The sequence below is a fragment of the Oncorhynchus masou genome, unplaced genomic scaffold, assembly GCF_036934945.1.
Source record: "Oncorhynchus masou masou isolate Uvic2021 unplaced genomic scaffold, UVic_Omas_1.1 unplaced_scaffold_1636, whole genome shotgun sequence".
Taxonomy (NCBI): Eukaryota; Metazoa; Chordata; class Actinopteri; order Salmoniformes; family Salmonidae; genus Oncorhynchus; species Oncorhynchus masou.
This window is the reverse complement of record NW_027006467.1, coordinates 61,217-80,285: the sequence shown is the minus strand read 5'-3', so window position 1 is coordinate 80,285 and position 19,069 is coordinate 61,217. Positions and strand designations below refer to the sequence as shown.

At 45.7% G+C, this 19,069-nt stretch overlaps 1 protein-coding gene across 1 annotated transcript; it reads right to left on the bottom strand.

The window, feature by feature from the left end:
- Positions 1-307: 307 nt before the first annotated feature.
- LOC135531543 (CMRF35-like molecule 8) lies at positions 308-12,446 on the bottom strand. The gene is made up of 7 exons (XM_064959561.1): positions 12,233-12,446; positions 8,100-8,429; positions 7,635-7,970; positions 6,180-6,287; positions 5,367-5,465; positions 5,003-5,055; positions 308-1,218 (listed from the first exon to the last, which is right to left on the bottom strand). Exons 1-7 carry the CDS (start codon positions 12,273-12,275, stop codon positions 853-855), a joined length of 1,335 nt encoding a protein of 444 aa, XP_064815633.1. The 5' UTR covers positions 12,276-12,446; the 3' UTR covers positions 308-852.
- Between the last annotated feature and the right edge of the window lie 6,623 nt (positions 12,447-19,069).

The window sequence follows — 19,069 nt, the reverse complement described above, 5'->3', positions numbered from 1 at the left end:
CCCCCTTAACACAACACATCCCCCTTAACACAACACATCCCCCTCAACACAACACATCCCCTTAACACAACACATTCCCCTTAACACAACACATTCCCCTTAACACAACACATTCCCCTTAACACAACACATCCCCTGGTCCAGACACATCCCCCTTAACACAACACATCCCCCTGGTCCAGACACATCCCCCTTAACACAACACATTCCCCTTAACACAACACATCCCCCTGGTCCAGACACATTCCCCTTAACACAACACACCCCCCTGGTCCAGACACACCCCCCTGGTCCAGACACATCCCCCTTAACACAACACATTCCCCTTAACACAACACATTCCCCTTAACACAACACATCCCCCTCAACACAACACATTCCCCTTAACACAACACATCCCCCTTAGTCGGCTCAGGGATTCAAACCAGCTACCTTCCAGTTACTGGCCCAACACTCTTAACTGCTGGGCTACCTGCATCCCATAATAGATTATCTTTGCTGTCAGGAGGAACGGTCTAGAGAAGTCAGATGTTATTATTTAGTTAAGAATGTACAATCATAAATACAATGAAGACAAAACAACATCACTGTAAAATTATAATTATTATAATGCTCGTCATCATCATCATCATCTACTGGGTGGCTGCGCTCATATTGAACAGTTTAAACTGCGAAGGCGGAGTTTGTTGACTCCACCCCTATATCACTGTCAGTTTTGCGCAGGACATTTTCTGTACATTTTCCATAAAGTGGCACTTCCGCTCAACAGGGCAAGACATACAAACTCACTGTCACTGAGAGAACATGAAGTAGACTGTGAGTGTATGTATCTTGTGATTGGTTGCCAGTGACTCAAGTGTCTATGGGTATGCTGCCTGTGGAGGAGATGGGAGGAGCCTCAGAGGAACAGTGTGGATGATTGACAGTAGAGTAGGTGGGGCTTTGACAGTTCACATTATCATAGTCACATGATGAAGTGCCCTCTTCAGTAATGGCAGCAATGTCCTCATTGGGGCAGCTGCCCTCTTCAGTGATGGTGGCAGTTGCTTCATTGGGGCTACTGGGGTTCTTGTGGAAGTTGACGCTGGCGTAATGGGGAGAGTCAGAGTAGCTTGTGGGTAAGTTGGCGGTGGCGTAGATGGTGGAGGTCGCAGCATCTGAGTCTGACTGTAGGGGGCGCTCCATTATCTCCTCATAGTCACCGTCACCATGACAACCCTGGAAAGAAGGAGGAGGAGAGAGGGAGGATTAGAAGGAAAAGAGACAGAAACAAGGACAGAAAGCGAGTGAGAGATTGAGAGAGAGGGAGAAGGAATGAGAGAGAGAGAGAGAGAGAGGGAGAGATGGAAAGAGAGAGAGAGAGAGAGAGGGAGAGAGACAGACAGAGAGAGAAAGAGAAGGGGAGAGAGAGAGAGAGTGAGTTTTTATAAAACCTTTATTTTTTACTCAAGTGTTAACATAAATAATGACACTGCCTTTTCGGAAATGAAACAACAAAAGTAATCCCTAAACAAACAAAAAAAATAACAAAAAATAAATAAAAAATACATAACATATACATTCAACTTATTTCATCAGCAAAAATAATTTCCCCTCCTCTACAAAACAAAGCACTCCTTCGTAGGCCCACTTCTCCTCAAATAATAGGAGATCTTTTACAGCTGAAAAGAACTCAAAATCTACTTCTATTCTTGCTTTCACTAATCCTTTAAAAACACACAACCTAGGTACACTCCAAGATACTTAAAACCTCCCTTACACCATTCTAGCCCCCCTGGCAAAGCCATGATCCCTCCAGACCATTCTCCAATCTGTAAAGCACGACTCTTTTCCCAATTTACCTTTGGTAGAGGATATTCCCCTAAAACGATCAACCATTAGACTCAAACTATCCACCTCCGCTTGATTTTTCACTAACACAACTACATCATCAGCATAGGCTGAGAGACGAATAGGAGGAATATCCTCTGAAAGGCACACCCCTGCGATGCGACTTCTAATGCTATTTAGTAGTGGCTCTATAGCAATGGCATATAACATTCCTGACAAAGAACATCCCTGCCTAATACCTCTACTCACTTTAAAAGGAGCACTCAAACCACCGTTAACTTTCAATACACTTTCAATGTCACCATATATCACCTTTATTATTGCAATAAAACCAGAGCTGAACCCAAACGCCTCAAACGTGTGCCATAAATATTGATGTTCAACTCGGTCAAATGCCTTTTCCTGATCAATTGAAATTAGACCAGCATCCAACCCAATAGCCCTAGAGACGTCCAAAAAACCACGAATCAGAGAAATGTTATCCCCTATCTGCCTGCCAGGAACACAGTAGGACTGTATGTATGATTTGCCCCATCACCTCCCTCAGCCTGTTGGACAAAGCCTTTGACAATATCTTATAATCAGTGCACAATAAAGCCACCGGCCTCCAGTTCTTCACCTCCCTCGGGTCACCCTTTTTGGGCAGTAGGGTGAGGACAGCCCTTCTGCAGCTTATTGGTAGTAACCCTCCGGTTAAACTATCATTAGCTTCTTCTAACCAATCCTCTCCCAACATAGCCCAAAAAGACTTAAAAAAGTCAACGGGAAGCCCATCAATGCCTGGTGCCCTTCCATTCTCCATGCCTTTTAATGCAGTGTATAAATCCTGCAAAGACAATGGTTGCTCAAGCTCAACCTGAGCTTCTGCAGCTACCTTTGGGAGCCCATCAAAGAACTGCTGTGTCACTGTTTTATCTTCTTTGTACTCACACTTGTAGAGCTCAGCATAGAACTCTACTGCCCTCTTCTAATTTCACTAGGGCTAGTGAGCTCTTGTCCAACAGCTGATTTGAGACAATGAATAATTTTTCTTTGTCCATTCTTTTTCTCTAAACCAAAGAAAAATTTGGATGAGGCATCCATTTCAGATATTCCCTGAAACTTACTTCTCACCAATGCCCCCTATGCTCTGATACCCAGCAGGTCTGCCAATGCAGCTTTTCTCCTCTTGAGGGCCTGAGTATGGCCTCGATCTCCTGTGGTCTCAACCAACGTCATGAGTTCCACTATTTCAATCTCTAGGGCTTTCATTGATCTGGTGATATCCTTGGTGACATTCCTCGTGTATTGATTACAGAATTGTTGAATCTGGATTTTCCCTATATCCCACCAGTGTTGAAGGGATACAAAACTGGCCTTTTGAGACCTCCACCTCTCCCAGAAAAAACTGAAACAGTTCCTGAAGTGAGCATCACTCAATAAAGTTATATTAAAATGCCAGTATGCGCTTTTGGGTTTTACATCGTTAATGAACACCACCTCTGTTATTAAACAATGATCAGAAAATCCCACTGGGGTTATCACACTTGATTTACAGACCTGAGATTGATGCTCAAAACAATAAAACCTATCTAACCTGGCCATAGAGATGATGTTCTCTCTCACATGCGCCCAGGTGTACTGCCTTGTTCCTCCATGTTGACTCCGCCAAATATCACACAGTTCATGTGTTACAATGAGGCGTTTTAAAAAAAAAAGTCCTTGAGGCTATATGAGGTTCTTGGTGATTTCTATCTAAATCGCTAACTGTGCAGTTAAAATCCCCAGCAATAAATAAATTAATCTTCTTTGTTACATTTCTCAATGGTATTTGATCATGTCTCTAGAAAACATCCCCTCTCAACTGTCACCACTGGGGCATATACATTTATCAGGCACATAGTGATGTCATACCTGGCTCTAACTTTTAATAACCTCCCCTCAACTACCTCTTCAACCTCATACCTGGCTCTAACTTTTAATAACCTCCCCTCAACTACCTCTTCAACCTCATACCTGGCTCTAACTTTTAATAACCTCCCCTCAACTACCTCTTCAACCTCATATGACAAAGGCAAAAACCCTTTTGAGAACAAGATAGCCACACCCCCACTTTTTGAGTTTTTATGACTACACACCACTGTCCCCCCCCACTCCTGTTGCCACATAACTTCATTTTCCAAATGACTATGCGTTTCTTGTAGAAAATGTACGTCACTTCCCTTTCCCCTAATTAACTCATACACCATGGCTCTTTTTTTACCATCTCTTGCCCCATTTACGTTTAAAGAAGAAATCTTAAAACTGCTCATGGATGAAAAAAATATACAGAGGAAGATACAGCCACCACGCTAAATTCAGTTCATCTCCTTCCTTTTTTTAAATCATATGTACTTGTCTCCTATGAGACACGACATGTTTCAACAACGGAGATTTGCATCCAAAAAGAACCTTCTTTATTGTAAATACGATTTGACCATGGCGAGATAACTCTCGCTCCAACACTTCATCTCTAACAAATGGTGGCACGTTAGAAAGTATAACTTTCTTCGCCGGATTCATAAGCGGAAATACCGGCGTCTGTGTCTCCCGCAACACAACACCCCTCTCAACTATCTTATTCACCTTTTCAATTCAATCTAAGAATATCACTACAGCGCTATTCATCCTTGAGGCTGATTTGATGCGATCATACCCAATGATAGCACCCACAGCCAAGCTACATTCTTCCACTGAACACCCGGCCGAGGCAGGAATCTTTACTCCATGCCTCCGACTAAGTTTTTCAAACTCTACCCTTCCGCGAGTGGCCATTGCAACCAGCCCCACCCGCTGGTTGTGCCCTCGCGAAAAACCAACCTCAAAGATCCCACCACCCCTATACGTGCTTAGTGATAGTTAAACAAGATACCCTTAAAACAACTAAACTAATCAATATATATATATATATACATACCAAAACCCAATAGAGTGAAAAGAAATTCCATTCGCTCTCACAATCACTCCTGCTTGACGACTCACTCCCAGCATGCACTCCGACGAGAGAGAGAGAAGGAATGAGAGAGAGAAGGAATGAGAGAGAGAAGGAATGAGAGACAGAAGGAATGAGAGAGAGGACAATAGTATGACAAATAAAACACACTCAATTGACATCACTCAGTCAAAAAATAATCATTATAATACAGACACTGACCCCGTCATTGTTTACTGTGTCTGGACTCACTCTGTGTGTTGAAGAGACAGATCCTGTGGAACACACACACATCACAGAGAGAGAGAGAGAGAGAGAGAGAGAGAGAGAGAGAGAGAGAGAGAGAGAGAGAGAGAGAGAGAGAGAGAGAGAGAGAGAGATAGAGAGAGAGAGAGAGAGAGAGAGAGAGAGAGAGAGAGAGAGAGAGAGAGAGAGAGAGAGACTATTCATTCTCTTCTTCTCAAACAGGGACAAATGAGGATGTGGATATTATGCAAATTAATTTATCTGAAAGGAAACTGAGATATTTGAAAAAGGGGAACATTCTCTCCATTTATAGACCTGTGTGTGTGTGTGTGTTTCTGACCTGTGACCTTGTTGTATTTCCATCTGTAGACTAGGATCAGGCTGATCAGCAGCAGTAACACTACCAGACTAACAGACACCATGATGACCACTGAGGTACCTGGAACACACACACACACACACACACACACACACACACACACACACACACACACACACACACACACACACACACTGGTTATACAAACCTGCTGTTGCACTAACCTACCCTCATATCATAACACTAACCTACCCTCATATCATACCACTACATACAGACATGTCTACCACTAACTTACCCTCATATCATACCACTAACCTACCCTCATATCATACCACTACATACAGACATGTCTACCACTAACTTGCCCTCATATCATACCACTACATACAGACATGTCTACCACTAACCTACCCTCATATCATACCACTACATACAGACATGTCTACCACTAACTTGCCCTCATATCATACCACTACATACAGACATGTCTACCACTAACCTACCCTCATATCATACCACTACATACAGACATGTCTACCACTAACCTACCCTCATATCATACCACTACATACAGACATGTCTACCACTAACTTGCCCTCATATCATACCACTACATACAGACATGTCTACCACTAACCTACCCTCATATCATACCACTACATACAGACATGTCTACCACTAACCTACCCTCATATCATAACACTAACTTACCCTCATATCATAACACTACATACAGACATGTCTACCACTAACCTACCCTCATATCATAACACTACATACAGACATGTCTACCACGAACTTGGGCATCTGAATTTGTAAAAGTTTATTTACCAGATCTGTTGAGTGATGATGATGATGATGATGATGATGATGGTGAGAGGAAGGTGGTTGTGGGTGGGTCTGGTGGTGCTGTTGTTGTTGTGGTGTTGGTTGGTTTCACTGAAAACAATGGACACAAGTATGAAAATGTTTTAAGAAGGTGAGGAGGGAGAGTCACAGGGACAAAGATATTTAGGGTGGCTTCTCTTGTTCCTGTTGAGGTGTGTTAGTTGTCCTTTAGCTCACAATATATCTCTCTCTCTCTTTCACCCCTCCATCTCTCTCTATCTCTCTCTCTTTCTCTCTCTTTCTCTCTCTCTGTCTCTCTCTCTATTTTCTCTGTCTCTCTCTCTCTCTATCTCTCAATTCAATTAAATTCAAGGGCTTTATTGGCATGGGAAACATGTGTTAACATTGCCAAAGCAAGTAAGGTAGATAATATATAAAGTGAAATCTCTATATCTCTGTCTCTCTCTATCTCTCTCTCTCTCTCTCTCTCTCTCTCTCTCTCTCTCTGTCTCTCTCTGTCTCTCTCTGTCTCTCTCTGTTTCTCTCTGTCTCTCTCTGTCTCTCTCTGTCTCTCTCATTCTTTCTCTGTCTCTCTCTGTCTCTCTCTGTCTCTCTCTGTCTCTCTCTGTCTCTCTGTCTCTCTGTCTCTCTGTCTCTCTGTCTCTCTGTCTCTCTGTCTCTCTCTCGCTCTCTCGCTCTCTCGCTCTCTCTCTCTCTCTCTCTCTCTCTATCGCTCTCTCTCTATCGCTCTCTCTCTCTTTCTCTATCGCTCTCCCTCTCTTTCTCTCTCTCTATCGCTCTCTCTCTCTCGCTCTCTCTCTCTCACATGATAACTGCAGGTTTCATGATGACATTCACACTGAAACTTGGGGTTAGTGATACTGAGACAGATATAGAAACACACAGACATTACAGAGGAAGTTACTGTGTTCTGGTCCAGTGTCTTTTCACACCACTACAAACACACAGACACACCCAGCCTCCACTAACACACTGACTGCCTGCTGTCAACCACTGAACAACTACTACTGATAAGATGTTTAGTTCAATGATACATTTCACTAAACTGGTTGTTGACAATTAATAACAGCATATTTCACACGGTTCTAGATATGATGCTCGTTTAAAAGTACAGTATTTTAATTGTCAGACATAACATTATGTAGTTATAACTAATATACTGATCTAACATAATGCTATATAACATGGACAGACAGGATGTAACATAGTTACTGCAGGTGTACAGCGTGGGGAGCAGAGGAGGCTGGTCAACATAGATATAGGAGGACTGGCTAATCACAATGGCTGGAATGGATGGAACGGAATCAAACACATTAAACGGGAATGACATTAAAATGTCATGCAATGATCATTTAAATTAAACTACTTTTATCAAATAGATATGACTCTTGTGTTTATGTTCACATGTTAAAGAGAAAGAAGAAGTTTTAAACTCACTTATAACAAGCAGCTTCACCTGTGTGATCAGTGTAATGTAACGTTGTTCTGTCCTGTTGGTTTCTACTCCACACCAGTAGGTCCCAGTATCATCTTCAGTCAGGTCACTGATGGTCACTGTGGAGAATCTCTCTGTGCTGTTGTCAGAAACAGAGAAACGCCCAGCTTCTGCAGTTGTCTGGTGAGCAGGGACCATATAAACACAAGTCTTGAAGTCATTGCTTTCCTTGCAGAAATACTTGATGTCGTCCTCATGGTCCTCTGGATAGTTGCATCTGATGGTAGCTTCTCCTCCCAGAAAGGCCGTCTCTGTGACTGACTTCTCACAGCAGTCATCTGTCAACAGGAACACACATCACAACCTTAGTCTAATACTATAGACTGACTTAATTGACTAGTGGTACTGATCATGTAATAACATATGTAGCAAAATTCATTTTATAAAGTAAAGTAGAAGTCCCTCACCCTTCTTCACCTCCAGCTCTACCTTGGTATAACTGTCAGGTGCAGTAGGTATGTCCACTCCACACCAGTAGGTCCCTTCATCTGGTCTGGTCAGTTGTCTGATGATCACCTTGAAGTAGTTTCCTCCAGTGTTGTCATACAGAGAGAATCTACCACTGTGCTTCCAGGTGTTCTTCAATCCAGTTCTGATTTGATCCTTACAACTCAAACTATAACTATGCTGCCCCGAGCAGAAATATTTGTCACGACTTCTGTCTTCTGTGGAATAATGACAGGAGATGATGACAGTTCCTCCAGAGGATCCTGTCACTTTGAAGGAGCTCAAACAACCTGTCAATCAGACCAGAGAAAATACCTCTTGGTTTGGTGTTTTGTAATACTAATCAACTAAAATAAAATCTAAGTTTATTTTGTCACGTGGCCCAATACAACCGGTGTAGTAGACCTCACAGTGAAATGTTTACTTACAGGCCCCTAACCAACAGTGCAATTTCTAAGTAAAAAATAGGTCTTAGGTAAACAATAGATAAGTAAAGATATAAAATAAACAATAAAATGACATTGAAAATAACAGTAGCGAGGCTTTATACAGGTGGTACCAGTACAGAGTCAATGTGGAGGCTATATACAGGTGGTACCAGTACAGAGTCAATGTGGAGGCTTTATACAGGTGGTACCAGTACAGAGACAATGTGGAGGCTATATACAGGTGGTACCAGTACAGAGTCAATGTGGAGGCTTTATACAGGTGGTACCGGTACAGAGTCAATGTGGAGGCTATATACAGGTGGTACCGGTACAGAGTCAATGTGGAGGCTTTATACAGGTGGTACCAGTACAGAGTCAATGTGGAGGCTTTATACAGGTGGTACCAGTACAGAGTCAATGTGGAGGCTATATACAGGTGGTACCAGTACAGAGTCAATGTGGAGGCTTTATACAGGTGGTACCAGTACAGAGTCAATGTGGAGGCTTTATACAGGTGGTACCGGTACAGAGTCAATGTGGAGGCTTTATACAGGTGGTATCAGTACAGAGTCAATGTGGAGGCTTTATACAGGTGGTATCAGTACAGAGTCAATGTGGAGGCTTTATACAGGTGGTATCAGTACAGAGTCAATGTGGAGGCTTTATACAGGTGGTATCAGTACAGAGTCAATGTGGAGGCTTTATACAGGTGGTATCAGTACAGAGTCAATGTGGAGGCTTTATACAGGTGGTATCAGTACAGAGTCAATGTGGAGGCTTTATACAGGTGGTATCAGTACAGAGTCAATGTGGAGGCTTTATACAGGTGGTATCAGTACAGAGTCAATGTGGAGGCTTTATACAGTAGGGAGGCTTTATACAGGTGGTACCAGTACAGAGTCAATGTGGAGGCTTTATACAGGTGGTATCAGTACAGAGTCAATGTGGAGGCTTTATACAGGTGGTATCAGTACAGAGTCAATGTGGAGGCTATATACAGGTGGTACCAGTACAGAGTCAATGTGGAGGCTTTATACAGGTGGTATCAGTACAGAGTCAATGTGGAGGCTTTATACAGGTGGTATCAGTACAGAGTCAATGTGGAGGCTTTATACAGGTGGTATCAGTACAGAGTCAATGTGGAGGCTTTATACAGGTGGTATCAGTACAGAGTCAATGTGGAGGCTTTATACAGGTGGTACCAGTACAGAGTCAATGTGGAGGCTTTATACAGGTGGTATCAGTACAGAGTCAATGTGGAGGCTTTATACAGGTGGTACCGGTACAGAGTCAATGTGGAGGCTTTATACAGGTGGTACCAGTACAGAGTCAATGTGGAGGCTATATACAGGTGGTACCAGTACAGAGTCAATGTGGAGGCTTTATACAGGTGGTACCGGTACAGAGTCAATGTGGAGGCTTTATACAGGTGGTACCAGTACAGAGTCAATGTGGAGGCTTTATACAGGTGGTACCAGTACAGAGTCAATGTGGAGGCTATATACAGGTGATACCAGTACAGAGTCAATGTGGAGGCTTTATACAGGTGGTACCGGTACAGAGTCAGTGTGGAGGCTATATACAGGTGGTACCAGTACAGAGTCAATGTGGAGGCTATATACAGGTGGTATCAGTACAGAGTCAATGTGGAGGCTATATACAGGTGGTACCGGTACAGAGTCAATGTGGAGGCTATATACAGGTGGTACCGGTACAGAGTCAGTGTGGAGGCTTTATACAGGTGGTACCAGTACAGAGTCAATGTGGAGGCTATATACAGGTGGTATCAGTACAGAGTCAATGTGGAGGCTATATACAGGTGGTACCGGTACAGAGTCAATGTGGAGGCTATATACAGGTGGTACCGGTACAGAGTCAATGTGGAGGCTTTATACAGGTGGTATCAGTACAGAGTCAATGTGGAGGCTTTATACAGGTGGTACCAGTACAGAGTCAATGTGGAGGCTATATACAGGTGGTACCAGTACAGAGTCAATGTGGAGGCTATATACAGGTGGTCCCTGTACAGAGTCAATGTGGAGGCTATATACAGGGGTACCAGTACAGAGTCAATTTGGAGGCTATATACAGGGGGTACCAGTACAGAGTCAATGTGGAGGCTATATACAGGGGGTACCTGTACAGAGTCAATGTGGAGGCTATATACAGGGGTACCAGTACAATGTGGAGGCTTTATACAGGTGGTACCAGTACAGAGTCAATGTGGAGGCTATATACAGGGGTACCAGTACAGAGTCAATGTGGAGGCTTTATACAGGTGGTACCAGTACAGAGTCAATGTGGAGGCTATATACAGGTGGTACCAGTACAGAGTCAATGTGGAGGCTATATACAGGTGGTACCAGTACAGAGTCAATGTGGAGGCTATATACAGGTGGTACCAGTACAGAGTCAATGTGGAGGCTATATACAGGTGGTACCAGTACAGAGTCAATGTGGAGGCTATATACAGGTGGTACCAGTACAGAGTCAATGTGGAGGCTTTATACAGGTGGTACCAGTACAGAGTCAATGTGCAGGCTATATACAGGTGGTACCAGTACAGAGTCAATGTGGAGGCTATATACAGGTGGTCCCTGTACAGAGTCAATGAGGAGGCTATATACAGGGGTACCAGTACAGAGTCAATTTGGAGGCTATATACAGGGGGTACCAGTACAGAGTCAATGTGGAGGCTATATACAGGGGGTACCTGTACAGAGTCAATGTGGAGGCTATATACAGGGGTACCAGTACAGAGTCAATGTGGAGGCTATATACAGGGGGTACCAGTACAGAGTCAATGTGGAGGCTATATACAGGTGGTACTGGTACAGAGTCAATGTGGAGGATATATACAGGTGGTACCAGTACAGAGTCAATGTGGAGGCTATATACAGGTGGTCCCTGTACAGAGTCAATGTGGAGGCTATATACAGGTGGTACCTGTACAGAGTCAATGTGGAGGCTATATACAGGGGTACCAGTACAGAGTCAATGTGGAGGCTATATACAGGGGGTACCAGTACAGAGTCAATGTGGAGGCTATATACAGGTGGTACTGGTACAGAGTCAATGTGGAGGCTATATACAGGTGGTACCAGTACAGAGTCAATGTGGAGGCTATATACAGGTGGTCCCTGTACAGAGTCAATGTGGAGGCTATATACAGGTGGTACCATTACAGAGTCAATGTGGAGGCTATATACAGGTGGTACTGGTACAGAGTCAATGTGGAGGCTATATACAGGGGGTACCGGTACAGAATCAATGTGGAGGCTATATACAGGGGTACCAGTACAGAGTCAATGTGGAGGCTATATACAGGGGGTACCAGTACAGAGTCAATGTGGAGGCTATATACAGGTGGTACTGGTACAGAGTCAATGTGGAGGCTATATACAGGTGGTATCAGTACAGAGTCCGTGTGCGGGGGCACAGTGACAGTGACTATACAGAGTTACAGTGACTATACAGAGATGATAAATGTACTTACTGTTAGGATTCCTACACCAGTGGCATCCTCAAGTTAAACACACACACACACACACATATACACACACACACACACACCGTAGTGTTTCCTGATCTGTAGTAGCAGCCTTTATAAGAAACCTAACTGGATGTTATTACATTGTTATAGAGAGTTATAACAAGCTTATTACCTGTCATGAAGGAGAGGAGGATGACTATCAGCAGGATCCTCATCTTGTTGTTGTTCTCTACAGGTTGGTCCAGGTGTCTATAGGTCCTGATATAATGTTGTGTTCTCTACAGGTTGGTCCAGGTGTCTATAGGTCCTGATATAATGTTGTGTTCTCTACAGGTTGGTCCAGGTGTCTATAGGTCCTGATATAATGTTGTGTTCTCTCCAGGTTGGTCCAGGTCTCTATAGGTCCTGATATAATGTTGTGTTCTCTACAGGTTGGTCCAGGTGTCTATAGGTCCTGATATAATGTTGTGTTCTCTACAGGTTGGTCCAGGTCTCTATAGGTCCTGATATAATGTTGTGTTCTCTCCAGGTGTCTATAGGTCCTGATATAATGTTGTGTTCTCTACAGGTTGGTCCAGGTGTCTATAGGTCCTGATATAATGTTGTGTTCTCTCCAGGTTGGTCCAGGTGTCTATAGGTCCTGATATAATGTTGTGTTCTCTACAGGTTGGTCCAGGTGTCTATAGGTCCTGATATAATGTTGTGTTCTCTCCAGGTTGGTCCAGGTGTCTATAGGTCCTGATATAATGTTATGTGTTCAAGTCTGCAACTCTCTCTGTTCTCTCTCTACTTATAATAACTTAAATACTATCTTAATGTACTTTATGTACTCTCTCTCTCAGCCCCTCCCTTTCTCTCACTCACTCTTTACGTTCATACAACTATGTACTTCCCTATTTCTGCATCTCTCTCTCTACTAGTTCAAACCCTCCTACCACATGTCATTTCTGACAGCCCCTCCTTCTTCCTCCTAAACCAATCACATCTGTTCCTACGAGAGAGAGAGAGAGAGAGAGAGAGAGAGAGAGAGAGAGAGAGAGAGAGAGAGACTTAAGAGAGAGAGAGAGAAGAGAGAGAGAGAGAGAGAGAGAGAGAGAGAGAGAGAGAGAGAGAGAGAGAGAGAGAGAGAGAGAGAGAGAGAGAGAGAGGCCTCTGGATCAGAGCACAGAAATACATTCATACACTCTCATGCAGAGAAACAAAGTTATTCTGTCTACAGAGGAGAGAAACATAGTTATTCTGTCTACAGAGGAGAGAAACATAGTTATTCTGTCTACAGAGGAGAGAAACAGAGTTATTCTGTCTACAGAGGAGAGAAACAGAGTTGTTCTGTCTACAGAGGAGAGAAACAGAGTTGTTCTGTCTACAGAGGAGAGAAACATAGTTATTCTGTCTACAGAGGAGAGAAACAGAGTTATTCTGTCTACAGAGGAGAGAAACAGAGTTGTTCTGTCTACAGAGGAGAGAAACAGAGTTGTTCTGTCTACAGAGGAGAGAAACATAGTTATTCTGTCTACAGAGGAGAGAAACATAGTTATTCTGTCTACAGAGGAGAGAAACAGAGTTATTCTGTCTACAGAGGAGAGAAACAGAGTTGTTCTGTCTACAGAGGAGAGAAACAGAGTTGTTCTGTCTACAGAGGAGAGAAACAGAGTTGTTTGTTCTGTCTACAGAGGAGAGAAACAGAGTTGTTCTGTCTACAGAGGAGAGAAACAGAGTTGTTCTGTCTACAGAGGAGAGAAACAGAGTTGTTCTGTCTACAGAGGAGAGAAACAGAGTTGTTCTGTCTACAGAGGAGAGAAACAGAGTTGTTCTGTCTACAGAGGAGAGAAACAGAGTTGTTCTGTCTACAGAGGAGAGAAACAGAGTTGTTCTGTCTACAGAGGAGAGAAACAGAGTTGTTCTGTCTACAGAGGAGAGAAACAGAGTTGTTCTGTCTACAGAGGAAAGAAACAGAGTTGTTCTGTCGACAGAGGAGAGAAACAGAGTTATTCTACCACTGGAGGGCTCTCTCCTTCCATCTATACATCTCTCTCAATTTCAGTTTCAATTTAAGGGCTTCATTGAAATGTTTACATACTCATCTCATATGTATATACTGTACTCGATACCATCTACTGTATCTTGCCTATGCTGCTCTGTACCATCACTCATTCATATATCCTTATGTACATATTCTTTATCCCCTTACACTGTGTATAAGACAGTAGTTTAGGAATTGTTAGTTAGATTACTTGTTGGTTATTACTGCATTGTCGGAACTAGAAGCACAAGCATTTCGCTACACTCGCATTAACATCTGCTAACCATGTGTATGTGACAAATAAATTTGATTTGATGTTAACAAGCAAGTGAAGTAGATAATAAAGAAAAGTGAAATGAACAATAATAATTAACAGTAAACATTACAGACATTTAAAATATCATATTATCCAGGCTGTATCACAACCGGCCGTTATGGGGAGTCCCATTGGCCCAGTCGTCTGGGTTTGGCCGGTGTAGGCCGTCATGGGGAGTCCCATTGGCCCAGTCGTCTGGGTTTGGCCGGTGTAGGCCGTTATGGGGAGTCCCTCGGGTCTGGGTTTGGCCGGTGTAGGCCGTTATGGGGAGTCCCATTGGCCCAGTCGTCTGGGTTTGGCCGGTGTAGGCCGTCATGGGGAATCCCATTGGCCCAGTCGTCTGGGTTTGGCCGGTGTAGGCCGTTATGGGGAGTCCCATTGGCCCAGTCGTCTGGGTTTGGCCGGTGTAGGCCGTCATGGGGAGTCCCATTGGCCCAGTCGTCTGGGTTTGGCCGGTGTAGGCCGTTATGGGGAGTCCCATTGGCCCAGTCGTCTGGGTTTGGCCGGTGTAGGCCGTCATGGGGAATCCCATTGGCCCAGTCGTCTGGGTTTGGCCGGTGTAGACCGTTATGGGGAGACCCATTGGCCCAGTCGTCTGGGTTTGGCCGGTGTAGGCCGTCATGGGGGTCCCATCGGCCCAGTCGTCTGGGTTTGGCCGGTGTAGGCCGTCATGGGGAGTCCCATTGGCCCAGTCGTCTGGGTTTGGCCGGTGTAGGCCGTCATGGGGAGTCCCATTGGCCAAGTCGTCTGGGTTTGGCCGGTGTAGGCCGTCATGGGGAGTCCCATTGGCCCAGTCGTCTGGGTTTGGCCGGTGTAGGCCGTTATGGGAAGTCCCATTGGCCCAGTCGTCTGGGTTTGGCCGGTGTAGGCCGTCATGGGGAGTCCCATTGGCCCAGTCGTCTGGGTTTGGCCGGTGTAGGCCGTCATGGGAAGTCCCATTGGCCCAGTCGTCTGGGTTTGGCCGGTGTAGGCCACATGGGGAGTCCCATTGGCCCAGTCGTCTGGGTTTGGCCGGTGTAGGCCGTTATGGGAAGTCCCATTGGCCCAGTCCTGGGTTTGGCCAGGACCTGCCATCTGGCCTCACTACCACAGACCAGTGTGACCACACCAGCCCAGGTCCTCCAACCTGCCTCACTACCACAGACCAGTGTAACCACACCAGCCCAGGTCCTCCAACCTGCCTCACTACCACAGACCAGTGTAACCACACCAGCCCAGGGCCTCCAACCTGCCTCACTACCACAGACCAGTGTAACCACACCAGCCCAGGGCCTCCAACCTGCCTCACTACCACAGACCAGTGTGACCACACCAGCCCAGACCTCCAACCTGCCTCACTACCACAGACCAGTGTGACCACACCAGCCTAGGACCTCCAACCTGCCTCACTACCACAGACCAGTGTGACCACACCAGCCCAGGACCTCCAACCTGCCTCACTACCACAGACCAGTGTGACCACACCAGCCCAGGTCCTCCAACCTGCCTCACTACCACAGACCAGTGTGACCACACCAGCCCAGACCCCAACCTGCCTCACTACCACAGACCAGTGTGACCACACCAGCCCAGGTCCTCCAACCTGCCTCACTACCACAGACCAGTGTAACCACACCAGCCCAGGACCTCCAACCTGCCTCACTACCACAGACCAGTGTAACCACACCAGCCCAGGTCCTCCAACCTGCCTCACTACCACAGACCAGTGTAACCACACCAACCCAGGACCTCCAACCTGCCTCACTACCACAGACCAGTGTAACCACACCAACCCAGGACCTCCAACCTGCCTCACTACCACAGACCAGTGTGACCACACCAACCCAGGTCCTCCACATCCAGCTTCTTCACCCGCGAGATTGTCTGAGGAGGGGGAGGGGGGTGCTAAGGAGTATTTCTGTCTGCAAAAAAGTATTTTTGTAGGGGAAAACTAATTCGGATTCGCTGGGCCTCATTCCCCAGTGGGTGGACCTGGCTCCCAGGGGGTGGGCCTATGCCCTCCCAGGCCACCAATGGCTGTGAACCTGCACCAGTCATGTGAAATCCATATATTAGGGCCAATTGATTATATTTCAATTGACTGATTTCCTTCTATGAATTGTAACTCAGTAAAATAATAGCTGCATGTTGCGTTTACATTTATGTTCAGCATTTATTCACTGTTGTACCAAACATTAGGACAGATTGTTGAGATGACGACGATGTAGTTAAAGTACACGTGTATTTTTTACATTTCATTGATCCACAAACACTGAGTGGACAAAACATGTTCTTTCCATGACATACTGACCAGGTGAAACCAGGTGAAAGCTGTGATCCCTTATTGATGTCACTTGTTAAATCCACTTCAATCAGTGTAGATAAAGGAGAGGAGACAGGTTAGAGAAGGATTGTTAGGCCTTAAGAACGTTGAGACATTGATTGTGTGTGTGTGCCAGTCAGAGGGCGAATGGGCAAGACAAAAGATTTCAGTGTCTTTTAAATGGGTATGATAGTAGGTGCCAGGTGCACCGGTTGAGTCAAGAACTGCAACGCTGCTGGGTTTTGTCCACCACCCAAAATAATTGTCCACCCAAAGGACATCCACCCAACTTGACACAACTGTGGGAAGCATTGGAGTCAACATGGGCCAGTATCCCTGTGGAACGCTATCAACAGCTTGTAGAGTCCATGTCCTGAATAATTGAGGATGTTCTGAGGACAAAATATTAGGAAAGTGTTCCTAATTCCTGTTTCAGTGGATATTTACAGTAAGGTAAATATAGGTGGAGTCTTGGGTTGCTGTGTTGAGTGGATGGTAGGTGGAGTCTTGGGTTGCTGTGTTGAGTGGTTGGTAGGTGGAGTCTTGGGTTGCTGTGTTGAGTGGTTGGTAGGTGGAGTCTTGGGTTGCTGTGTTGAGTGGTTGGTAGGTGGAGTCTTGGGTTGCTGTGTTGAGTGGTTGGTAGGTGGAGTCTTGGGTTGCTGTGTTGAGTGGTTGGTAGGTGGAGTCTTGGGTTGCTGTGTTGAGTGGTTGGTAGGTGGAGTCTTGGGTTGCTGTGTTGAGTGGTTGGTAGGTGGAGTCTTGGGTTGCTGTGTTGAGTGGTTGGTAGGTGGAGTCTTGGGTTGCTGTGTTGAGTGGTTGGTAGGTGGAGTCTTGGGTTGCTGTGTTGAGTGGTTGGTAGGTGGAGTCTTGGGTTGCTGTGTTTAGTGGTTGGTTGGTGGAGTCTTGGGTTGCTGTGTTGAGTGGTTGGTCGGTGGAGTCTTGGGTTGCTGTGTTGAGTGGTTGGTAGGTGGAGTCTTGGGTTGCTGTGTTGAGTGGTTGGTAGGTGGAGTCTTGGGTTGCTGTGTTGAGTGGTTGGTAGGTGGAGTCTTGGGTTGCTGTGTTGAGTGGTTGGTAGGTGGAGTCTTGGGTTGCTGTGTTGAGTGGTTGGTAGGTGGAGTCTTGGGTTGCTGTGTTGAGTGGTTGGTAGGTGGAGTCTTGGGTTGCTGTGTTGAGTGGTTGGTAGGTGGAGTCTTGGGTTGCTGTGTTGAGTGGTTGGTAGGTGGAGTCTTGGGTTGCTGTGTTGAGTGGTTGGTAGGTGGAGTCTTGGGTTGCTGTGTTGAGTGGTTGGTAGGTGGAGTCTTGGGTTGCTGTGTTGAGTGGTTGGTAGGTGGAGTCTTGGGTTGCTGTGTTGAGTGGTTGGTAGGTGGAGTCTTGGGTTGCTGGAGCCTTGGGTTGCTGTGTTGAGTGGTTGGTAGGTGGAGTCTTGGGTTGCTGTGTTGAGTGGTTGGTAGGTGGAGTCTTGGGTTGCTGTGTTTAGTGGTTGGTAGGTGGAGTCTTGGGTTGCTGTGTTTGAGTGGTTGGTAGGTGGAGTCTTGGGTTGCTGTGTTGAGTGGTTGGTAGGTGGAGTCTTGGGTTGCTGTGTTGAGTGGTTGGTTGGTGGAGTCTTGGGTTGCTGTGTTGAGTGGTTGGTAGGTGGAGTCTTGGGTTGCTGTGTTGAGTGGTTGGTAGGTGGAGTCTTGGGTTGCTGTGTTGAGTGGTTGGTAGGTGGAGTCTTGGGTTGCTGTGTTGAGTGGTTGGTAGGTGGAGTCTTGGGTTGCTGTGTTGAGTGGTTGGTAGGTGGAGTCTTGGGTTGCTGTGTTGAGTGGTTGGTAGGTGGAGTCTTGGGTTGCTGTGTTGAGTGGTTGGTAGGTGGAGTCTTGGGTTGCTGTGTTGAGTGGTTGGTAGGTGGAGTCTTGGGTTGCTGTGTTGAGTGGTTGGTAGGTGGAGTCTTGGGTTGCTGTGTTGAGTGGTTGGTAGGTGGAGTCTTGGGTTGCTGTGTTGAGTGGTTGGTGGTGGAGGTGGAGTCTTGGGTTGCTGTGTTGAGTGGTTGGTAGGTGGAGTCTTGGGTTGCTGTGTTGAGTGGTTGGTAGGTGGAGTCTTGGGTTGCTGTGTTGAGTGGTTGGTAGGTGGAGTCTTGGGTTGCTGTGTTGAGTGGTTGGTTGAGTCTTGGTTTGGTTGAGTGGTTGGTAGGTGGAGTCTTGGGTTGCTGTGTTGAGTGGTTGGTAGGTGGAGTCTTGGGTTGCTGTGTTGAGTGGTTGGTAGGTGGAGAGTGCTAGGTGGGTTGCTGTGTTGAGTGGTTGGTAGGTGGAGTCTTGGGTTGCTGTGTTGAGTGGTTGGTAGGTGGAGTCTTGGGTTGCTGTGTTGAGTGGTTGGTAGGTGGAGTCTTGGG